This window comes from Uloborus diversus, chromosome 1 (genome assembly GCF_026930045.1).
Source record: "Uloborus diversus isolate 005 chromosome 1, Udiv.v.3.1, whole genome shotgun sequence".
In the NCBI taxonomy this organism is placed as follows: domain Eukaryota; kingdom Metazoa; phylum Arthropoda; class Arachnida; order Araneae; family Uloboridae; genus Uloborus; species Uloborus diversus.
The window spans coordinates 172,641,512-172,664,414 of NC_072731.1; the positions used below are offsets into that span (position 1 = coordinate 172,641,512).

At 31.6% G+C, this 22,903-nt stretch overlaps 2 protein-coding genes across 2 annotated transcripts in view; one reads left to right on the forward strand and one right to left on the reverse strand.

The window, feature by feature from the left end:
- LOC129217141 (ras-related protein Rab-13-like) lies at positions 1 to 21,103 on the forward strand. Its single transcript, XM_054851404.1, has 6 exons — positions 1 to 58; positions 4,759 to 4,809; positions 8,782 to 8,905; positions 12,945 to 13,069; positions 18,126 to 18,256; positions 20,972 to 21,103. Exons 1-6 carry the CDS (start codon positions 1 to 3, stop codon positions 21,101 to 21,103), a joined length of 621 nt encoding a protein of 206 aa, XP_054707379.1.
- LOC129223039 (ras-related protein Rab-13-like) overlaps positions 20,314 to 22,903 on the reverse strand; it is a 22,561-nt gene continuing 19,971 nt past the window's right edge. The window contains exon 6 of the mRNA XM_054857605.1: positions 20,314 to 22,172. Within this exon, the coding sequence (XP_054713580.1) occupies positions 21,972 to 22,172 (201 nt within the window). The 3' untranslated portion in view covers positions 20,314 to 21,971. The remainder of the gene's footprint in view (positions 22,173 to 22,903) is intronic.

Genomic DNA, 22,903 nt, shown 5'->3' on the forward strand with positions numbered 1-22,903 from the left:
ATGATGGCAAACAATATTCCAAGGATTGTATTTAAAATACTTATCATTGGGGATGCAAGTAAGTATTTCTTTAATTCATTTCTATTATTGAAGGTTAGTTGGGATAAAAAAAAACAGAAGGGGGGGGGGGGGAGGTACATTGAAACAAACTCTATAACTATATTTGAGATAATTTTTGAGACTGAACTGTTAATGAGTGAAGACTACATATCATATAGTAAATATTCTAATAGTGCCGTATATTTCCACAGTTGTATAAAAGTCATTCTTTTTACCTGACTGCGCGTGCGCGACGCAAAGGAAGGTAATGTGTTCATGAGTCTATGTATGTATGTTTGTTTGTTTCTCTGTGGCGTTGTAAAGGATAAACGCCTAGACCAATGATGTATCTTCCGTCAATCGATTTGTCTTAACCTTGGGAGTGTCACTAAACACATATTTGTAATCAACATTCACCATATCAACTGTCAGTCGCCATTTGGTCAGTTTGGGATCGTGTCGCAGGCTACCTGCGTGCGACAAAGCGTTTACAAATGCGGGTGGCGTTTTCGCTGCCTGAATTTTTTGTTTTACTAAGTTTCATAATTCGATTTTCATCTCTAAACATTTATGTTGCATTTGTTTTTGTCGTGATTCCGGGAACTGAGTTTTGCGACAAGTGTTTTCGTGACTGGCTTTTTAATTTTACGAGAAAGATTTGTCTGACGACGTTTCCGAGCTCGCGTCATCATGAGTTACAGACTGTTTATGTAGCTGTGGTTGACTTAAGTTCGCGCATTTTTGCGAAAGGTCAAGCATATGTATCTTTAAGCCGAGTTGGGTTCTTAGAGGGAATAATAAAATCAGCAGTTTAGACCACCGCAAGTTACTTAATAATTCTCACGATACAAATTATTTCGATGAAATGACAAGATTGAGAAATTTACCAACTGATAATCATAATAACTAAATCAATGAAAATTAAGTAAAAAGTGTTAAAATAATAACTGAAAAGGTAAAACTATAAGCCCTGTAGTTTGGAATGTTATTAAGTACTACTGAATAACTACACCACTGAAATAGTTTTATAATCGATACACACATAAGTCAAATCATAAATTCAAAAGCAAAATAGAAATATCAACAATCGGGGCCCATTCCTTTTTGACCCATCAAGGAACCCCGTAAACTTTGAATGTGCCCCGACTGTTGATCCTTCTATTTTGCTTTTGAATTTATGATTTGTCTTATGTGTGTATCCGTTATAAAACTATTTCAATGATGTAGTTATTCAGTAGTACTTAATAACATTCCAAATACTACTGGGCTTGTATTTTTTTCTTTAATTTTTTTTTGGTTTTTACGCAGTCAGGTTTTTTGTTCTTATTTAATAATTATTTTTTATTTGAAGATGACACTAAAAAAAAGTTGCTTCTTTCAGTTTAGTGTCTTACATTTTCCTTTCCAGTAAGCTTACGAATTTCGAGGTAACTGGTTCCAACTGGTTTTAATTGTCACGTGGGAGGTTACTAAAAACATTTATTTGTGAGTTTTCGACTTTCCAGTTATTTTTAATTTGACAATCTTCCATTTATACCATAATTTCAGTAGTCTAGAGTATTAAAAGCAAAGATGATTTTAATTTTTTGGAAAGTTAAATATTGATGGAAAATATTTTGCATAAATTCAGGGCATAAGTAAATTTTTCGTAGGACTTCTCTTTTCAAATGATTTCAGATTACATTTAGAGGATTTGGTTTGTCGCATGCAACCTACGGGCCGCAGATTGAGTATAGTTGGTATAGAACTTCTTATACTTTTAAACTGATTGTTGTGCAGTGCAATTATCTTCCTACATCAACCTCATGGGGAAATAAGTGTGGTGTTTTCATTTATCCCCCAGTCTCTGCAGCAGATGGAAACATTATTTCGTTCTCTAACAAAGTCATAATTTCAAATTTTTCATACTCAGTTACTCTCAGAGAGTGTAGTCTCAGACACAATTCACAAAATTTTATCTCTCAATAAATCCAGAAGAACGAGGAGGATCTAAAGCTGAAACATATAAATTATGTTTCCTGTTACTGAAACTAATTCTTCTGTGGGTGAAGTTCCGTTTATTATTAAAATGAGTTAAATCATCTGTTTACTTACATTACAAAAGTTATATACTCTCTTTGAGTAGAATGACCACAAAAATCTTTAATTTATTTTTCAACGAAAATTACACACGTTTGCGACAACATTTCCAGCAGTAAATTCTTCAATGACTAAGGGTGAAGTTAACTGTCAGAAAGTCGTATAATAAACAAAACTTTATTTTCGTAAAACCAAGATGGTTTCCTTCGGAAATTAATGTGAAAAAAAAAAAAAAAAAAAAAAGAAAAGAAAAAAAAAAAAAACAAGAAAAACAAGAAAAAAAAAAAAAAAAAAACGAAGCATCATTTTTTCTTTTATAACTTAAAGTTGGAGTCACGGTAGCAGTTTAAAAGTCAAGGAAGTGTATTTTAAATTGTTACCAGCATATTATATATATATATATATATATATATATATATATATATATATATATATATATGTATATATATATATATATATATATATATATATATATATATATATATATATATATATATATATATATATATATATATATATATATATATTATCTCTTGGTTATTTACAACTGATCAAGGTTTTTCTTTTGATAGTTAGTTTACCAATCAGTGCTAAAATATTTTTGTATAGTTTATCAGTATCATTAATTATATTTAAATTAGCAGATTTTTCTCAATACGTTACTTTTGTTCCACATTTTGTTGCAATATATATATATTAAATCATAATAGGATGGACTTTGCCCAGAAACCACTTCTTCTATAAACCTTTCAAAAAGGTAGTTTTAAAACACGAACTTTTAACCGCAAAGATGTGTAAAAATGTAACATTAGCGACAAAATTAAAAAATAATATTTCGTTTCGAATGAAGGTAGCTCGATTTCCTGGACAATTTGAAATTAGTCTGTGATCAATCAAGGAAATCGGTCTCTTTCATTTTTTTCAATAGGGCACAACCTGGGAATTTGCACTTATGGAGAAAGCTCATTTTCTATGCATTGATAAAATCACGCCCTTTTTTTTCTACATGAAAAATGCATAAAATATGAATAAATTTAATAATTTAAGTTTTTTTTTGTTGCAATTTTGTTGAAGTTTTGTTATAATGAAGCAATAATTTGTTAACCTGAAGTGATTGCATTACATATACTTTCCCGATAATCGAAAATACTTTTTCAACCGGTTATAGTATTTAGACAGAAGAATACGATAAGTTTTTCTTAATAACATAAACGTGTTACATTTCACAAGTAAAAATTTTGAGCTCCCTTTTCACTTCAGATTCATGACAAAAAATCAAAAGAAATAAATGTAGCCATGAATAATACGTGTATTGGTTAAAAAAAGCTACATACCACAATCACTGAATAATTGATAAAAACAACAATCAGTGGTGACTTCTATGTTTTATTTTATTTGATTCGATTAAAGACGTTGAGACATGTTCCAAATGAAGTGTTTATGACGTTGTTCCTGCATCCCAAATGAATTTCATGCCAAAAACCTTTTTCTTTTAAAATTGCCCCCCTTCATATTTACTGCACCAATAAATAAAGCAATACTATAACAATAATAATAAAAAAAAACACTCAACAAGAAAGAATTTTAGTTACTTTGCTTAAAAACGCACCCTGGTCATAGGGGTGCACGTTTTATGTATGAAGAGTAGCTTAAATCGCAACAGCGCCACATATCGCACCCCGGCAAAGAAACAGAAATAACTCAGGAAAAAAAAAAGTATCATTTTTTTTTTTACCGGGGGGCAATATGTTCGAAGAGGTTTCGTAAACATGTTCAAGGTTCAAGACACTGGAATTGTTATACACTGAACGCAAAACACTTCAAAAGGAGCAGATCACGAAAATGACTCTGCATGTATGTCTAGTGGAAATGGGGGTGTTAATCATTGAGCATTTTTTTTTCCTTTTGAAGTTTGGGAAAGAAAAGGCGAACACTGCCGTGGAAACAAAAGGGAAATGTCGGAGGGGTTTTTAACGGTTTAAATGTTTTCAGCGGAAACTAAACGAGCAAGCTTTTGCTCGTTTTTATTGCAATGAAGCTCAAGTACAATAGATGACCAAAATGCAAAACAATGGAAACTGAAAAATTTACAGATTCTGCCCTTTACATTCCCACGGCAGAATACCCTTCAATTGTTTTGGACAAAATACACATAGTGACCATAAAACAACAGCATTCTTAAAACACAGATATTGCAAGAAGAGGAAAATACTATATGCTTGCAATATTTGGTGCTTTGATTAAGGTACTTGTTAATTTCTTATTCAAAGTGGTTCATAGTTGGAGCAACAACTTCTAGTTGCGATGAAGTACGCCCAGATGACACGTAAGTTGTTGGAAGAGTGCCAAATCGGAAAAATATGAGAAGAACAGCAAAAAGTATAATTTTCATTGCATCTTGCCTTTAACACTTGTTCACAAGTTCACAAGTATATATATATATATATATATATATATATATATATATATATATATATATATATATATATATATATATATATATATATATATATATATATATATATATATATATATATATATATATATATATATATATATATATATATATATATATATATATATATATATATGAAGTGTGTGTGTGTGTATATTTGTTAAAACAGTCTTTTTCTTTTCCAGATGTTGGAAAAAGTTGTGTACTACATCGTTATGCAGAGGAAAATTTTATTGGTAAGTAATCATTTCTTGCTCAGGAAAGTGTTAATCAATCCAAGGAGAAAATCTCTCTCTCTCTCTCTCTTTTATATATATATATATATATATATATATATATATATATATATATATATATATATATATATATATATATATATATAAATATCGTGCCTCGATGTTTGTTCGGGGTAAACTCAGAAACTACTCAACTGATTTCTATCAAATTTCATACCTATGTGTCATTTGGTCCAATTTAAGAGATAGGATAGTTATTATTATTTTTTTATTGCAAATTAAACATTAATTATACAATAATAGTGTGAATTAATTGTTTAGTTCTAAAAGTTCTTAATAGTTGGCGGTGTAAGTTAATTAATCGACACAACCTTATCATCGTTTGACCTCTACACTGTAAAAAAAAATGCCGAAACGTTACTGATTATTTCCAAAGAATATTTAAGGATTTTACAGGTTTTTATCCACTTCTTGAGAAAATCAAGTACATTCATCAAAAGTTTCCTGAATTGCTACAAGTTTCACAAATGCAGACTTCTCACTGTTGTGAAAAATATTTTTCGCCACCAGTACAAAGATTAGCTGGGCGTATTTAATAGGTGTATCGGCTTCATCTCGATAATGATCCGCCCATATTGGCTAAACTCCCAATGCAGGCGAGTATGTTTTTGGGTTGTATCAAAATAATGAGTAAAAGATGCTTTAAATCCAACTACTGCGCCATAGCAACGCGTTCCTGTATCAGCTAATAATAAATTTAAAAACAAGTAAAGAAATCCACAATTAAAATGTTTGAAAAAGTTTTGTATATGATACCGCAGTCACAACACAGAGGGACGCTAAATATGCTCGTGGTCAGCTATGGGTGCCTCATGGGGCGCTGGACCAGGGATTGCTCGTCTTCTGGTTCTAGATCAAACAATCAGAGCTGTCTTAAATGTCCCATCCGACTGGTTAAACCACAAATAGTGGTAGGTACGGGGAACCCTGGAGCGAAAAGCTGAAAAGTCACAACACAGATTAAATATCTTAAGTGTATTTTGCTTGCGTTCATATTTATTTATTAAATAGGTCCTGAGGCTGGCTATTGTTACATAATTACTTTTTTTTTGTTGGAAAATTCTTAAATTACGGAAAACTTTTCTGCTCCATCGAAATCAAGAATCGTTGCCATTCTTTATTTCGATGGAAACAAAAGAGGTCTCATTTTCTATTTCGTCGAAAGAATTGAAATAATACTATGCATTTCATTGAAAACTATTTTCCTTAATTTTAGTTTGGAGCTTTAAAACTTGACTATACTGTACAGGAAAAAGTAGTATCAAACGGATAAAATTCTGATTTGTAACTCCTTTTTTATGAGAATATCAATTAAACGATGTTTCTTGTATTGAGGGGAATATGGAAGTTCCTGCCACATAATTTGTTTGTCTACTTTCAAGGAAAATAGGAAGATTAAATACAATCATCGTTGAAGTTAAGCAAAATATATATTTCCATTTTCTTTACAAAGAAACAAACTACATTCATTAAAGAAAAAAACATATTTTTTTTTTAAACCAGACCTAAAGACAATATGTTGTAGGTTCGAAAAAAATTTAAAACTCATTTTCATCAGCATGAACATTTTTCCTTTTGTCTGACTATGAGCACACATAGTCAAAACAAAATACATTAAAAAAGTTTTCATATCTAGTTTAAACGCCACTGGAAAATTAGAACATTAAAACTCTTAAATATTTTTAATGTATTTTTTTCCGAGTAAAGCACATTTTAAAGGAATAGGGTTTGGTGGGGTAAAGTGGTCATAAAATCGTAGGTTTTCAACTTTGGTGGATAATAAATACAACAAAATATTAAAACACTTCAACTTTTTTTGTTGTTATTTTACATTGCATTATTAAAGAACACAGTACATTGAAGTTTAGAAAAAAAATATATTGATTTAATTAGTTTTTTAATTTTCTTTTCCCTTTGTATTTATGACCACTTATACCCCATGGGATTGGGGGGAAAGTGGTCACAGCATGGGGTAAAGTGGTCATAGTTAAAAATAAATGCAAAACCATATTAAATAACCCTAATGTTTGTATATTTCAGTTATTTTTATGATTACAAGTATATGCACTAATATATGCGTGTATTCACGAGTATATACTTGTCGTGTAAACATGAGTAATCACGTTCATATATGAGTAGATACCGTGCATACCTGATACGTGTATAGCAGACGTATATACACATATATGTACAAGTGTACATGCGGGTACATACATAAGTGTACATAAATGTATATACGGGTTATACATTTATGTACACTTATACACGAGTTAATTCGTGGATGCATCCAGTGCGTGTTTGTACGTGTCTACTCTCGTAGATACATGTATATATGGAAGCACGAGTATATACGTATGTATACGTGTAAACACAATTATATTCCTGAAAAAACGTATAATACGTACATTTATGTGTATACGGCAGTATATATATGTATTCACGAGTATATACGCTTATATACATGAATGCCTACAGAGTGAATCCAAGCTCTTGCGCAAAAATCTAAGGGGTGTGAGAGGTGAGGATAAAAAGCAAAGAATAATAAGGAGCTTATGGTCGCTGACGCGCTACATGCACACAAAACCAGAAACTCAATGGATGCAAAACAGGTCACAAATTTTTTACACTAAGATGATTTTACTCAAAATTTTAGTTTTTAAGAAATATTTAGAGCACTTGTTAAAAGTTACGACCCGTAGTAGTTCTAATACACGCATCGCAACCAAGGCTCAGCGACGGATGAAAGTTTTTCAAAAGTCGCGTTATTAAAACAGAGAGTGCTTTGTGATTGCGACGCATGTATTACAGCTGCAGGCCGCAAATTTCTTCAATCACTTTAAAACTTTCTTACGACCTAAAATGTTGTGCAAAATTGTCTTAGTGTAACAAATTTGTGACCTGTTTTGCATCCATCAGTCTTTGGCTTTGCGTGCCAATGTAGCGCATCAGCATTGTATTTGTGACCATATGTTCTTTACGATTCTTACTTCTTATCCTAACCTCTTACACCTTTTAAAAATTTTCCCAAGAGTTTAAACTCACCCTGTATACTTGTATGTCATATGCTTGTATGTAAGTGTCTACCCGAGTACGTACGTGTATATACGTGTCTACCTGAGTATATAAGTGTTCGTATACATACAAGTAAAAGCAAGTATATACGTGTATAATCGAATGTATAACTGCATAGATAAAAAATGCCCATATCAGATACCCATATACGTATTTATTGGTGCATTTATGTGAATACGTTTATATACGCGCCTACACGAGTATATGCGTATGCATACGTATATACTCGTATATTTAACCCATTTACTGTAAAAAAAAATACATATTAAGTGAAATTAATATTTAATTTATACATATATGCTTTATAAATAAGTTTTAAGTGACATTAGAAGAACAATATTCGTTAAGCCTAATATTATGACCACTTTACCCCATCTTACAGAAATTGTTCTAAAAAATGATCTAAAATATATTCAGCTAACTGTTAATGAGTAAGCGAGCTTAAGACATGTAGGAAGCTTCCTGTGCCCTCAATCTGTTCATAATTCTAACAAAAAAAATTTCCCAAAGAAGTTAAAAGAGGTGTTTAGATTTTTAAGATTTTCATATTTACACAAAATATTTTTTTTTACCAAATAAAATTTTTCCAGTTTTGAAATTTTGTATTCAAAATGTAGTTTCTAACTTCCCAAACCTAAAATAAAATTTTCACATTCATTTCCAATCTATAGTCACTTATTTGACGTATGACCACTTTACCCCAATGACCACTTTCCCCCCACCAGACCCTAATAATTTTACTAATATTTTTACTTCTATATACAATTCCTTCATGCATGAAGCACCTAAATATATTAGTTTATAATTATTTTCAAGAAGTATGATTTTTTCGTGTTACAGAAACTATACAGCCAACAGTTGGTGTGGATTACCGACCAGTGTATAAAACATGTAAAGGGAGAAAGACGAAATTGATGATATGGGATACTGCAGGTCAAGAAAAGTTTAAGTCCATTACTATGTCGTAAGTACAGACGAATTATTTAATCAAGAAATTAGTCACGTGTATAAGGTGTTTTTGTAGAAGAAAGAGATAACAATAGTGTTAACTGAAAATAGTTTGCAAGGTAATATATTATTTTAGGTTAAAGGGTGGACCAACCAATGAATGAACACTACCCAGTGAATAAACACCTCGTATTTTTTGTAAAAAAAATTAAGTTTTAAAACTTTTTTCAAAGATGAATTGGAAATAGTAACTCCCTTTTATCCATCTTTAGAAAGAAAACGACTAGACAATGCTGTGTGCCTACTGACTGGGGTGTTCATTCATTGGGTCGGACCACTTTTTTTCATTTCAATCTCTCAAAAAGTTTTATGCAGAACTATGAAAATTCTGGAAATTTTTTTTTCAAATAACTACATGCATAATTAATGCCATTTTATTGTCATGTGAAAATTTGATGATTATATTTCTTTCTTTTGCGAAAAAGTAATTTCGTGATCTGTGTAAAACCCAATCCGTCTCAACACCAGTGGATCCTGAACTTAATTCATGCAACTATATGCAGGATAAAACTGTTGAAGGACGATTGAAACATGATTAGATCTTGATTAAATATGTGTCAGATATTTGATGGTGACCTCCTTTAATTTCATGTTAGATTTTGGTTATCATTGACAATCTTTGTTATCTATACTTTTCAGAAATGTAGATATTAAAAAATGCAAAAGAGATTAACGATAAAGATAAGCCAAATGTTTTTACACTCATTGTTGTACTTATTGTTGGTTGCAAAATATGGCATAACCAGAACTACGAGTACATAAAATAAATCCAGATCGTAAGAGGATGTAAAAATGTTTTTTCCTTTCAAATATCATAAAACTTATTAGGAATATGAAAAATTTCATAACTTCGTAATATAATGCAAAGTCACTGGTTTTCAACTTGGTTTACTTATCACGCGGAAGGTTACTAAAACATTTGTTTAGGAATTTCACCATACCGGCTATTTTTGGTGTGCAATTTTGGTGCTTCCGTTCACCCTACAAATACTGCACTTCGGAGTAAATGGAAACAACTACGTTTTTCATTCTTCTTATTCTTTGGAAGATTAAATTTTTATGAATTTGACACTTTTGCGTGTGTTTTACAAAACTTCAGCGTATAATTTAACCGTTTGCATATTTATTATTTTAATCGATTAATTAATGTTAGTACATTTGTTGGATTTAGCTTGTCGCAATTGACACACTGGCCACAGATTCAGTATCGTTAGTGTAGAACTTCCTGAGCTTCTTAACTGATTGTCTATAGAGTGATTATCTATCTTCATCTACCTCATCTTTATCTTCTTTACTAATAATAAAGTTGAAAGTCTCTCTGTCTGGATCTCTCTCTGTCCGGATCTCTGTCTGTCAGGATCTCTATGACGCGCATAGCGCCTAGACCGTTCTGCCGATTTTCATGAAATTTGGCACAGAATTAGTTTGTAGCATGGAGGTGTCCACCTCAAAGCGATTTTTCGAAAATTCGATTTTGTTCTTTTTCCATTCCAATTTTAAGAACATTTTCCCGAGCAAAATTATCATAAGATGGACGAGTAAATTACCAAGTTATCATAACGTGGAACCGTAACATTGGCAAGCCGATTGGCGAGAAATTCATCATACATTATTTGTAAATATACAGGCGAACCAAAAGACATTTTAATTTTCTACTACGGGCAAAGCCGCGAGGGTGCCACTTGTAATTACATAAAATTCCTCTTTTCCTTTCCTCAAAATGCTTATCATCTTTTTTTTGTTAATTTCATTCATTCATGATAATTTTTTTTCGAACTTTAAAGTCAGCAATTTTGTCTAATATTTAAGCACACAAAAAAATTTTTCTCACAAATGCAATTTCTAATTTAAATAGGTAAAAAACAAATAAACGTTCGAATAAAGTAAGAAGGGTAAATGCCTAATTATGAGCATGGTTGAGAGATTTTTAAATTTGTGCTAATACTTAGAAATTTCACTTTTACAGCTGTGAAATTTTCATTAATTTTTATCTATTTTTTGCATTTATTTTTAGACATAAATTGGAAGACACTGGTTTGATCAGTCATGGTCACACTCGCATAGTAATGTGAATACAAAAAAAAAAAAAAAAAAAAAAAAAAAAAAAAAAAAAACTATTAATACTTTTGTATTATAATCAGTTCTAAATAATAGTTCGAGGTAAGAATTGCCAAAAAAGTAATTATGGTCATGTGTGCCCATTAGGGTGGTTCAAAAATACATGTAAAAAAAAGTTCTCCTATATAACGGGCCATCCCTCAATATTTTTAGACTTGTAGATAGTAATATACTGGAAAAAATTTAGCTTCCGATTTCAACTGAAAGAGGGTGCTCAACCTCCTCCCGCAAACTTTAAACGTATGGGGAGGGAGGTAAAAAAGTTACATTGAACTGAAAAAACAATGCTTAAGTGCATATTATAATATACGCTAGTTGGGCAGTAAATGGGATGTTTTCATTTTTACCTTGGTCTCTGAGGTCAAAGAAAACATGATCTGATTTGCTAACAAACAACTATAAAGTCAAACTTTTCATACCCAGTTGCTCTCAGAGTGTGTAGTCTTGGACACAATGCATAAAATTTTATCTCTCAGTTTATCCCGAAGAAAAGGAAAACCTAATAGTCTAAGATCCCATTAGGTTTGGCTTACCCTCATCGAGTTTCCTAAAATTGTTACCATAATGAAGAGTAAAAATTGTAAATAAAACGTGAAAGAAAGAATTTCTACCTCTTTCACGTGAACTAATTAGGGTTGCCAGAGGTTGAAAAGTGCCTAAAAATGAGTAATTTACCCTCATCGAGTTTCCGACAATCGTTATCATAAATGAAGAGTAAAAGAGGGAAATAAAACGCTAAACTAAGGTGGTCTACCTTTTTCGGCTCCCTAATAAAGGTTGTCAGGGGATAAAAGGTTTTCAATGAGGGAGATAATTTATTCCTCATCGAGTTTCCGGAAGTTATTGTTACAAATGAAGAGTAAAAGTTGTAACTAAAACACAAAAGTAAGGTTGCCTACCTTTTTCCGTCCCCTAACCAGGGTTGCAAGAGGCTTAAAAGTGCCCAAAAATGGGTAATTTACCCCCATTGAGTTTTCAAAAATTGTTGTCATAAATGAAGAGTAAAAGCTGGAAAGAAAACGTTAAATTAAGGTTGCCTACCTTTTTCCGGTCCCTAACCAGAATTGTCTCATCGAGTTTCCACATAAGCTACATAAAGAAATGTAGGTAGAAAAATTACAAAATCGATGGTATAGGGTTGCCTAAGCAAAAGTGCTTCAATCATAGGGTTGCTGCTATTCAAAGTTTCAATACTGAAACTTCGAACAACGGCAGCCCTGTGATTGGAACACTTTTTACGTTTTATTTACAACTTTTACTCTTCATCTATGGTAACAGTTTTTGGAAACTTGATGAGGGTAGGTCAAGTCTAGTGGGATCTCGCCCTATAAAGTTGAAGCATTGAAGTTTTGTTACTTCAACCTAAGTAGCAGAAACAGTGCGACGCTGCGTCCCATATTAAGAAAGTTTGCAGACCATTTCTTAGTTAGGGAAGGAAAAACCTAACATTTTTAATGAAAATACTCTTAGTTTCTGCTAATGAAGATTTGTACCGGATTTGCTGAGATACAATACACAGGTTTTTAGTTCTAGTAATAGTATCTTGTTTTAAGTATTTCTCGATCTATCTTGATTTTATAATCTTCAAATACAAAGTTGAAAAGATAATAGTTATGGAAACTCATAACTGCTTAATATTAAAAGCGTTAGTTTGTACACATGTTATACGTGTGTGTGGCGAGGGGGGGGGGGGGGTGAGGGATGTAATTGAGCTTTTTCCACCCTCCTCCTTTAAATCTTAAAATTATGAACAATTTAAAGAGATTGGAAGCGATCTTAGTTAATAGAAGTAGAATGTCAGCATTGTTTCATCTAAAACATACGGCCAAAAAACATTGTTTGTAATGAGTTGTTTAAAATATGATATTTATTTCTAGATTTTACCACGGAGCGCACGGTGCTCTTCTAACATACGATGTAACTCAAAGGCATACTCTCTACAACCTTCCTAAATGGCTGTCAGAGCTCAAGAGAATATGTGGAAACATACCTATTATAATCAGTAAGTTTTTAACTTTTCCCATTTTACAATTTCGATCCGGAAATGTGCAGCACTTCAACAGGGCTGTATGAAGCTACATTCTACCCATATTACTGTGCGTAGCATCTTTATTTATATCATATTTTCCTAAACTAGAGTTTATTGTTCGATTATGGTTTAGGGCAGCTTTGCAGAAATTACTTGTAGTACGTACATCATCGGCACTTTGTGGCCCTAGATTCTTATGTATGTGTGGCTAAATTCTGCATGTAATGTGCACTTAAAATCCAAGTTGTATTTTAGTTTTTCGTAAACGTATAACGAAAGAAAACAGTAAGTTTAAAGATTTATGGTCTTTTATTAGTTCAGCATTTTTTTTTTCATATAATTTACTACCTAGCAGTAAGTGACAGTAAGAAGTAATTTATTTCCCAGTTATCCGACTGTACTTTCTGGAAAGGAAAAGGAGGGACAGAGAGAAAGGCAGTAAATTCGAAGTTTAATGAAATTGAGAGATATGGTAGAATTAATGTGTTTAAAATACAATTGTTTGTTTTAGGTTCTGTAATATGGTCTGTCTCTCCCCTTAGCAGTAAATAATGTGGTTCAACTTTTAGTCCTTCAATGGGATTTGTCAACATTCAATAACCAGAAACATTATTGATGCAGTAAAATAATAATAATAAAAATAAATAAGAAATAAATAAAAGAAAAAAAAACAAGCACACAACAACAAAGAAAAAAAAAGTGGAAAAAGTTTAGAATAAATTGAAAAACAAATATGCAAACGTTCACAATTCAATAATTTTCTCCTATTTTTCTTGTTTATCTAATTCAAGAAGATGCTTGAGCTCCAAATCATTCATTACCAATTTACAATGAATTGATAAATTAATAGATAAAGTTAAACACGAATTATCGAGTGTGAAGCGAATATTATTTTTCTTTTAATTTTAACTTGTTAGGCTACAAAATTTCTGCGAATAACGTTTATCATGAGTTTTGTTTCGTAATAGCGGCAGAATATTTAGTGATAAATATAATAAAGTGCTATCGTTAAATTTCTGCTTAAAAATAATAATAATAAAAAAATCCATAAGATACTTTTGGGAATCAAATGTAATTCTTCAAAATGATACAATTCCTTGTATTGTTTTTGGGTCAAAATAAATGAGAAAATGACTAGATTTTTTTAAAACTATTCTGTTTCTTAATAATCAATATACTTCAGAAAAAAAAGAAATGTAAAAAAGTTCAAGGAAAAACATGTAGAAGCAATTAAATTCTAAAATTAAAAAAAAAAAAACAATCAAATATCTGCCGGTAGTTTAACAAATTAGTCACGCTTTCCTTGCTTAGTAATTATGCTCACCAATCCGCGAAGATCTTACTTAATTCGAGAAGATTTAAATCGTCTGTTAGAAAAAATTGGACTGAAATACCCGTTAAAGTTAGAACAAAGTGTAATTAATTCACCCCTTTCTGTACGAAAGATAATTTAAGTTAAGAGCTCATTACAATTAAAACATAATGAAAATCTCGCCCTCAAAAAAAGAACTTGATAAAAATACGAAAGATAAAATTATTTTTAAAAAAAATGCTTCAAACATCACTTCTTCGGAATCCAAACTAACTTCTATCAAATGTCGCTACTATAGTTGCTAAAGTGCTCTCGAGTAAAGCAAAAACAGCTAGTTTGTAGAGTTTCAATAGTTGTTTTCAAATTCGGGTTCTCAAGTTACATTTTACTCTTCAACTCCAAGCTTGAATAGAGTTCAGCCTAGGTTTACCGCTTAATTGAAAACTCCTATATCTACTGTTATAATTAATAGAACTCGACCGATGGTTCAAAAGTTTAGCCATCGGCATCGGCATTGGTGGCCGATGCTAACTTGGATAAAACATCGGCTTATCGGCTTTGAAAAACACCTCAATGCCGATGTATTGCCGATGTTTTTGGGAAAATTAAAAAAAAAAAAAATCTAACCTTTAGTGATCTATTATTTATTGCTTAGTTAAAAGTAAGTACAGCTTCGGGCTCGAAATCGGACAGCAACAGAACCAATATCGTAAACGCGGGCTACTTTGGCCCAGATTTTTTTTCTCATTCTTTTCCCAATACTTTTATAATTATTCATATTTCCAAGCTGTGGAGACTTGTTTTACGCATCTAGAGGTCTCTTTTTTAATTTAATTTTTGAATAGTGATCAATTTATTTCCGAGTATTTTTACTCTTTATTAGTGTTTTTAATTTAGGACAATGTTACCCTTGCGTTTGGGTTACTTTGGCCCAAAGTGGTTTTCTCTATTTAAAACCTCTGTAGAACTAACTAGAGTCAAAGAAATACGATTGTTCATACGAAAAACTATTTATTGGAATGAAAAATACATTTAAAAGAAGTTTGAGTCACACATATTTGTTTTAAGGAAAATCATTATTATTATTATTTTAATATGTGTGAGCATACCCAGCTATTGTCTCAGAAATTACCGATGGAAAACAGTCATCTTTTCATCAGTTTTGGAGGTTGAATAATTTTACTAAGACACCACCATTCGTTAAACAAAAGATTCTAAAATTTCGGTCACTTCCAAAATTTTTTGGTGCATTCCATTTGCTCTCAACATTCGCTCTTTCTTTTCTCGCATCAACATCTAGTTCAGCTTGAACTAGATGTTGATGCTGAGTTCATTCCATTCTACAATAACAAAATACCATTAACATTCCAACAACTTTAACAATATTTGTAATATGTAGATGCAACTGTGTAAACCTTTTTCTAAACCTCCTGCAACTTTTAATTCCTCTTCATCTTCCACTATGAAAGCAATGTAACTGAGCCCTAATGAATTGAGTCTGCAATCTCCCTATTTATCCGTTGCTGCATATTCCAGGTTTTTTCTTGTGTTTTTCCTGTTTAGAGTCTTAATTTTAGCTATTCTTTACTTTTCCAAATCTCTCTGGTGGATGTTTTCAAGTTTTTATGCGGGGCTGAATTAGGTCGTAATTTTTAGGTAAAGAGATATGTTGTCATTGTCAATTTTTAAAAAGAAAACCTAAACAAAAATGAGGTGTGCAACTATACTACGGCATCGAGTATTAGATAGTACTCGTAAATAGGTACTTAAAAAACTCTTAGCTGATGTAGAACTGCTTCTACATGGAGAAGTTTGAGAGGTTATGAAGGCACATGTTAGCACAAGGAATGCAGAAACACTATTGTTGCTTCTTGAGAAGAACTATAGAACTGTTTGGTGGGGGGGGGGGGAGGGGTTAAGGAGCCCTTCAACAGAAATTTAAAAATACTGAAGTCCTAAAAAGAAGGTTTAGAATGATGTTGGTGGCGGAAGGGGTTTAAGGGGTGCCCCTCCCTCGGAAATCTTCGTAAAGTGAAGTCTTAAAAATATGATTGTAGGCCCCACCCCCAGCTTTGGTATCAAATGCAGAGAAGTGGAGTTCAGGTACTAGTCCGGAGCAGTTTTCGGAAATTGAAGTTCTAAAAACGCAGTTTTAGAGGATCATCGCTGATATTAGTAGAGCTCGCCCTCCATAGGAAGTTTTTCAAAATAGAAGTTTTTAAAATGCGATTGTTAACTATTTGCCAACATTAAAGGAAGGGATTGGGTTCAATATGAATCTCGTGCAGAAGTCTTTCGAAATAGAAACTTCAAAACACAACTTTAAACGGTATCCAGAGATGTAATGAACTCCTAAAATAATTTTAGAAGAGCTTTAATGATGTTTAAAGGTGTAATTTGGGGACGCTCCCAGGATTTTTTTTTTTAATTGAAGGCTTATAAACGTGATTGTAGGCTATATTTTGGAAGGAGCCAAAAGGAGTTCAGGGAGTCTCCTATACCAGTTTTTAGAAATTGAACTTCCAAAAACACAATTTTAGACTTTTTTTGGAAGAGAGGGCAGTATGGGGATTTGTCCCGGAAATTTTGCTAAATTGTAGTCTTGAAAACGCGGTTGCAGGCCATGGATGGTAACTTTAGAGGAAGGGGTGGAATTTAAGTACTCAATCAGTTCCAAAAATGTAATTTCAAGCCACGATTGGGGCCACTAAGGGAAGGATTGAGTTCAAAAAACTGCTTCTCTGGGCCCTCGTTTGCTAGAGTTCTATTTTTATTTATTTTCGATAAAAATTTTGTGAGGAAAATTTCGTTAAGGTTTTTCTTTTCCAAGAACATTTAAAAGTTATGTTTTTGATAGTAGTATTTTAGATTTCCATACTAATATTTTTATTTGTTAAAATTCAATAAATATCTAGCTTTTAACTACTAGTGCAATGGAGTGACTCTTCATTGCAAGCTTTTAAATTCCAATCTTTCTCTTTTATCTTTTCTTCTGTTAAAAATTTTTTTCTGCGACCCTTGTATTTTTCTCTACTCTGCTGTAAAATTCGAGATAACAATTTCATTAAAAATATAAGAAATATAAATATTTCAGAGGCCTTAGCTATCAAATTTATTTATCCATTCGTTTTTTTTAAGATATGATTTGCCATCGGTTTCTTCAACGTACTGAATATTATTTTGTTACTTAAAAAATGTTTGAAGCCTATATTTCGGCGGTCCTTAGTTTGGCTTTTCCATCGACCTTTTGAAACAGAAAATAATCGACCATCGGCCATCGACCCGTATTTGAACCATCGGCCAACAATTGACATCGGCCCATCGGCCAAAAATTGACATCGGTCGAGCCCTAATAATTAAAAGAGAAAATTGAAACGAACTTTATTATTATGCAGAAAAAAAGGCTCTTTTGAATGACATATATAATGTGAAGGGATGCGGAAACTTTCATTTCTTTGTTATTCTCAGGTGAAATTTTAGCTTAAAAAATACCCCAAGGTGAAAATTCCCGGGATCAAAAGTTATTTTATACCAAATTTCAAGGCTGTAGGTGCTACAGGATTTTACACATGTGGAACATTTACAGACACAATTTCAATTTCTCTGATGTTAGATTTCTTACACATGCATAGAGAAAATTATATAAACACTTAAGTGTTATTTTGCTATTATTATTAATTTTTTCCTTCTATAAAAAGCAAAATACTTTTTCTTCAGTTGGTAATAAATGGGATTTAAGGTCAAAGGATCGAATTCCAAAAGAAGAAATTGAAGCATTTATCGAAGAGCTGGGCTATACCCAACGACATTTCCTGACAAGTGCTTATACATCAGAAAACATCGAGGAGGTACGTAGCAACTAATTCCAAAAAAGAAAAAAAAAAAAAAGAAAAAGAATGAAAATCTGTTTTTTTTTTGTCCCCCCAAGCCCCTTCACTATATTAAATATCCGCAATCAAAGATTGCAGTTAAGTTTTGAAACTTTTTTTTGGTTTTTTTTTTTTTTCCTTTCGAATTTCTAGGCTTTACAACCGGTTGCTCTTTGTTAATAAAAAATTATACTTTCGTATGAATGGGCGCTTAGTTTTCAGTTTTATTCGTACTAGATTGAACAGAAATCAACTGTAATATTTCAAACTTTTAACATAATAAATAAAGCAATCATTAAAATTAAATAAACTAAGCAATATTAAATGTGCGCAGTTGTAGTATTAAGTAGAAAATACTATTAACAGATTGAAACATTTAAAAGGGTAACTTTTTATTTTAAAGCATTCAAATGAAGATTTTTAAAAAAATGAAAAAAGAAAAACTTTTAATGAACCCATTTAAATGTCTTTGGTATGAGAAATTTCTAAGTTTGATCTATTAGTAATTCGTAACTCAAGTGCAGCAGTCTCTATCTAATGGCTACTGATAGAAGTAACCATGACCGATACATTTACGTTACCTGTCTAATGAGACATCTGCCTTGTCCACGCCAAATTGAAATGTTTACCTTTTTTGACTAATTTCCTAAACCACAAGGTGGCGTTCTGTTCAAGAAAAAGCATACATAATTAAAGGTAACCACCCCGCCCCAGGCTTTTCAGCTTGAAGTTTTGCTGGGTCCAGTCGTAAAAGTTGGATAGAGCCTAAATCCGAAAATAATTTGAAAACTTTACAACCATTTTTGGTTACATTAATATTTTTCACATTAGATTTTGTAGTTTCAAATTACAGATTCTTATTCATCACTAAAGAAGTTCTATGCTATATATATATATGTATGCTATATATATATATATATATATATATATATATATATATATATATATATAGTATTTTTTTTTTCATGACGAAATCTACTTTTTATGCATATTTCATTGTTTTTTACATGATTCTTAAGTAGAGGTTTTACATTAAATTTCACTCCTAATTTTTAAAAATCGACGGACTATTATAGCCGTTGCATAACTATACAAAAGCCATTTCTCTAGTTGTTTTTCTCTTCTTTGAATTCGTTGCGTGAGATTTGATAGCAGACACAAATTAAAAATATGCGAAAACAAGCTACGTTAAATAACATGCTAATGCACACTGTGCTTGTAATTTCTTTTTACTTTGCAATTTTCATCATTTGATTAGCGCACAGCTACTTGAAATACATTGAAATATAATTCTAACTCGTTTTTATATTTTTTTTGTATAAAGTAGCTCACTATATAATAAGTTGATAATTTTTTCAGTCATTTGAAGCTCTTACATCTATATTGATGGACAGTCTTAAAATAGTAAATATGGATGGAGAAGAGAAAATTATTTTAAGAAGTCAAAAGAAAACTTTTTCTTGTTCTTGCTGACGACGTTGGGTGTAGAAAACTATTAGTTACTATTCGGTATAGCTAACTAGTTGTTAAATTTTGCGACTATTTCTGTCATTGTATAAAACTTATCATCATGGAAAACTCATCAATGTATTTATATAGCTCATATTAGCCTTATATTTATTTACATGTGATCAATGTAATTTCTTCTCGGAGAAAGTACTGAATGTATTATTGAATGAAATTAATATGATATACCTAATATTATGTCTTTGATTTTTTGAAAATGATGTATATGTATTTGAAAATATTGAGTGTATTTTATTTTGTTTCAATACTTTCCCGCTCTCTTTGGTGATAATTAATAAATGAAAAAATCTATGTATAATCAAGAAAACGTGAATTTAACTTTGACTAGTTTAATGAAGTTACTCTCTTTAAGAATGCATTGCAAATGCAATATTTCTTTCTTCATTTTTCAAAGAACAATTTATTATTTATTATTAATAATTTGTAATTTGTTAAACTTACAAATTCCAAAACCCAATTAAGTAGTCGGGAATAGAAAGAGAAAGCATTAGATCGTCTTAAATTTAAATTTGGATGCTGATTACTTATTGCTCTAAAATTATATTTAACTATTACTCATTAATCCAATCAAGAACAATAATCTCATCTCAGTAACGCAAGTCAAAGAAAGGAAAAATAAAGAATTAAAAATGGCAACGAAACTTAGGTGACAAAATACCGGAAACTCAATTTTTAGTTTAAATAACTATAGAATGAAAAAAAGAACAAAATAAGTAAATTCCGGATTTTGTCCTACGTTTTAAAGCAATTTATTATTAATTTGTAGGACAGAGCATGAGACTGGAAAAACTACACCACCATTAACCCACATCGTAAGATTTTTAACGCATTTTTTTTAAATCCAGTTTCATTTATATTTAAACATTGCATGTAATAACCTTTGCTTTTATTTTAAAAACATACAGGATGGTTCAAAAGTCTGTAGAGTTTTCAAAACTTTTATTGAACTTTTACAGTGAAATGAAGCGGTTTGCACAGAAATGCTAAGACACATGGGGGATATTTCCTTATAATGAAAAGTGCCCAAAAGGTGGCACAGAAGTTGAATTAATGGACCCTTTATCTTTGACGAACTTCTTTGTAAAGCATTTCAAACAGTTTTGTCACAGGTGAAATATATAATGCGCTATTTAAAAAAATAAAGTCATCTTCTTAACATTTGTGCAGAATGGAGCTCCTCCGCTCATAGCCACTCCTGTTACGACACTTTTAAAGGAAAGAAATGTCCTTAGTCGACGTTTTTTAAATAAATGGTATCCATGGTCTCCTGATCGTACACCTTGTGGCTTCTGGTTGTGAGACTATTTAGATTCACCTGTTTATAGATATTAGTTTACTTCTTCGGCTGAATTAAAAGAAACAACATGCTATCATGTGTCTGGTATATCCTCTAAAATTCCATTTAAGACTGAGCAAGGTGTTGTCTACCGCCAAATGACTGTACTTCTCAGTGATTGGAAACACATTTAATAGTCGTTATATTCAAACTTTTATCGAAAAAAATGAGCTGTACGGTTACATTATTACATTAGTTCAGCTCCAGTGCCACTTTTTGAGCAAAACTAAAACTGATATATGTATAAAAAATCATTAAAAACAAAAATCTTTAGGTTTTATTTTTCTGTAGTAGTTAAATAATTATAAGGCTTTAAAAAGTCAATTGTCTTTCGATCATTGTGTATTTTGACAGCATTATGTATTTTGATTCAACAAGTTCTGTTAAATCATTCTGAATTGTTACTGTTTCTAAAAGAGGTCTTTGTTTCACTACTACAAATAAAAGTCGATGGTTAATAAGAAACATGATAAATGTACAGAGAAATAGTTTATATTACAGATCATTGCATTAATAAAATGAATCTAACGTGAAATGTAGGAATTAATTGAAATAGCTCTAATACTCATGATGCATCTTAATTTATTACTAAAGGTATTTTCGGAAAAATAATAGCTTATTTTCATGAAAATTAAGGGAAAAAAATGTTATGAAAATAAAAGAAGTTGGGCATATTGTGTTGTTTCTAATATCTGTACAATGCACATTTCCATATGAATATAGACAAACAATTCCAAAACCGTTCCACATAAATATACACTAAAGTATATTACATGCATAAAACGCATGTTTTTTTTTAACATTCTGAATGCATTTCAAGCTCTAAAGTGTTTAAACAACATGTGCTTTTGTGTCTGATGATTCAAAGCGGTTGCAACATGACTTTTTCTGTTGGGGAGGATTTGGTTTCAGAAAAAATGTTCGAACGTCATAGGCAGAGTCGTTGCTTCTCTCAAATAACCTCGAGCTCTCGTCAGGTTCTTCTACTTTGCGTCTGTCTTCCAGCATCATAGAAGCCATTTTTTGAAAAACCTGATTGTAGAACAAAAAATATAATGTAAAATTTATTACACCCTTTACACAGATATTTTATACAATAACTCGCGGTGTAATACTTCGATAAATGAATATTGATATCATGGCTTTTGCCATGTAGTTGCTGTGGGTTTTAGAGGAGACAGACAAGGCTAGACATTTTATTCTTGGTTAGCTTCTGGTCACATTAGGTTCCCTAAGATTCTACCATGGCACTGAATTTTTCTCGAGATGTATGAAGTGCAATGAAAGTGAGGCCACAGCGGTGCACTTTATCTATTGTGTTGTCTTATCGCATGAGGACATTCTAGATAGACATGGTTTGGTGTTGGAGAGATTGAACGAGAATAGATTTATGAATCTGATCTGATTTCAGATCAGTGAGGGTAAGCAAGAAGCAAAAGATAAATATATTTGTCCCCACTTCATAAGGCTCTGGCGCCTTCCTCCATAAGTTTCCTTGCAGCCCAATAAAGTTTACCCTTGATAAAGTTGTCTGAGGTAAAATTTTTAAAGCTAGAGAGTGCATAGCAGCTCGTTAAATGTAAAAGGTTCAACACTTCCTCTGATGAACACAATGGGCAGCTACTGTTACTTGCTATAACGATATGATGTAGGCGTCCATGAAGAAAGTCATGACCTGTTGTTAATCTGAAAGTTATGACAAAAATTGCACTTGATAAGTCCTTTGGAGCAGGAGAAAGGAACAGGTCCAATACCCTTCCATC

What these genes read in the sequence shown, in the direction of transcription:
- LOC129217141 (XM_054851404.1), top strand. Translation starts at nt 1, where the DNA reads ATGATGGCAAACAATATTCCAAGGATTGTATTTAAAATACTTATCATT. An exon ending in TTTAAGTCCATTACTATGTC is followed by an intron (nt 8,906 to 12,944) that starts GTAAGTACAGAC and finishes ATTTATTTCTAG; the next exon opens with ATTTTACCACGGAGCGCACG. An exon ending in AAACATACCTATTATAATCA is followed by an intron (nt 13,070 to 18,125) that starts GTAAGTTTTTAA and finishes CTTTTTCTTCAG; the next exon opens with TTGGTAATAAATGGGATTTA.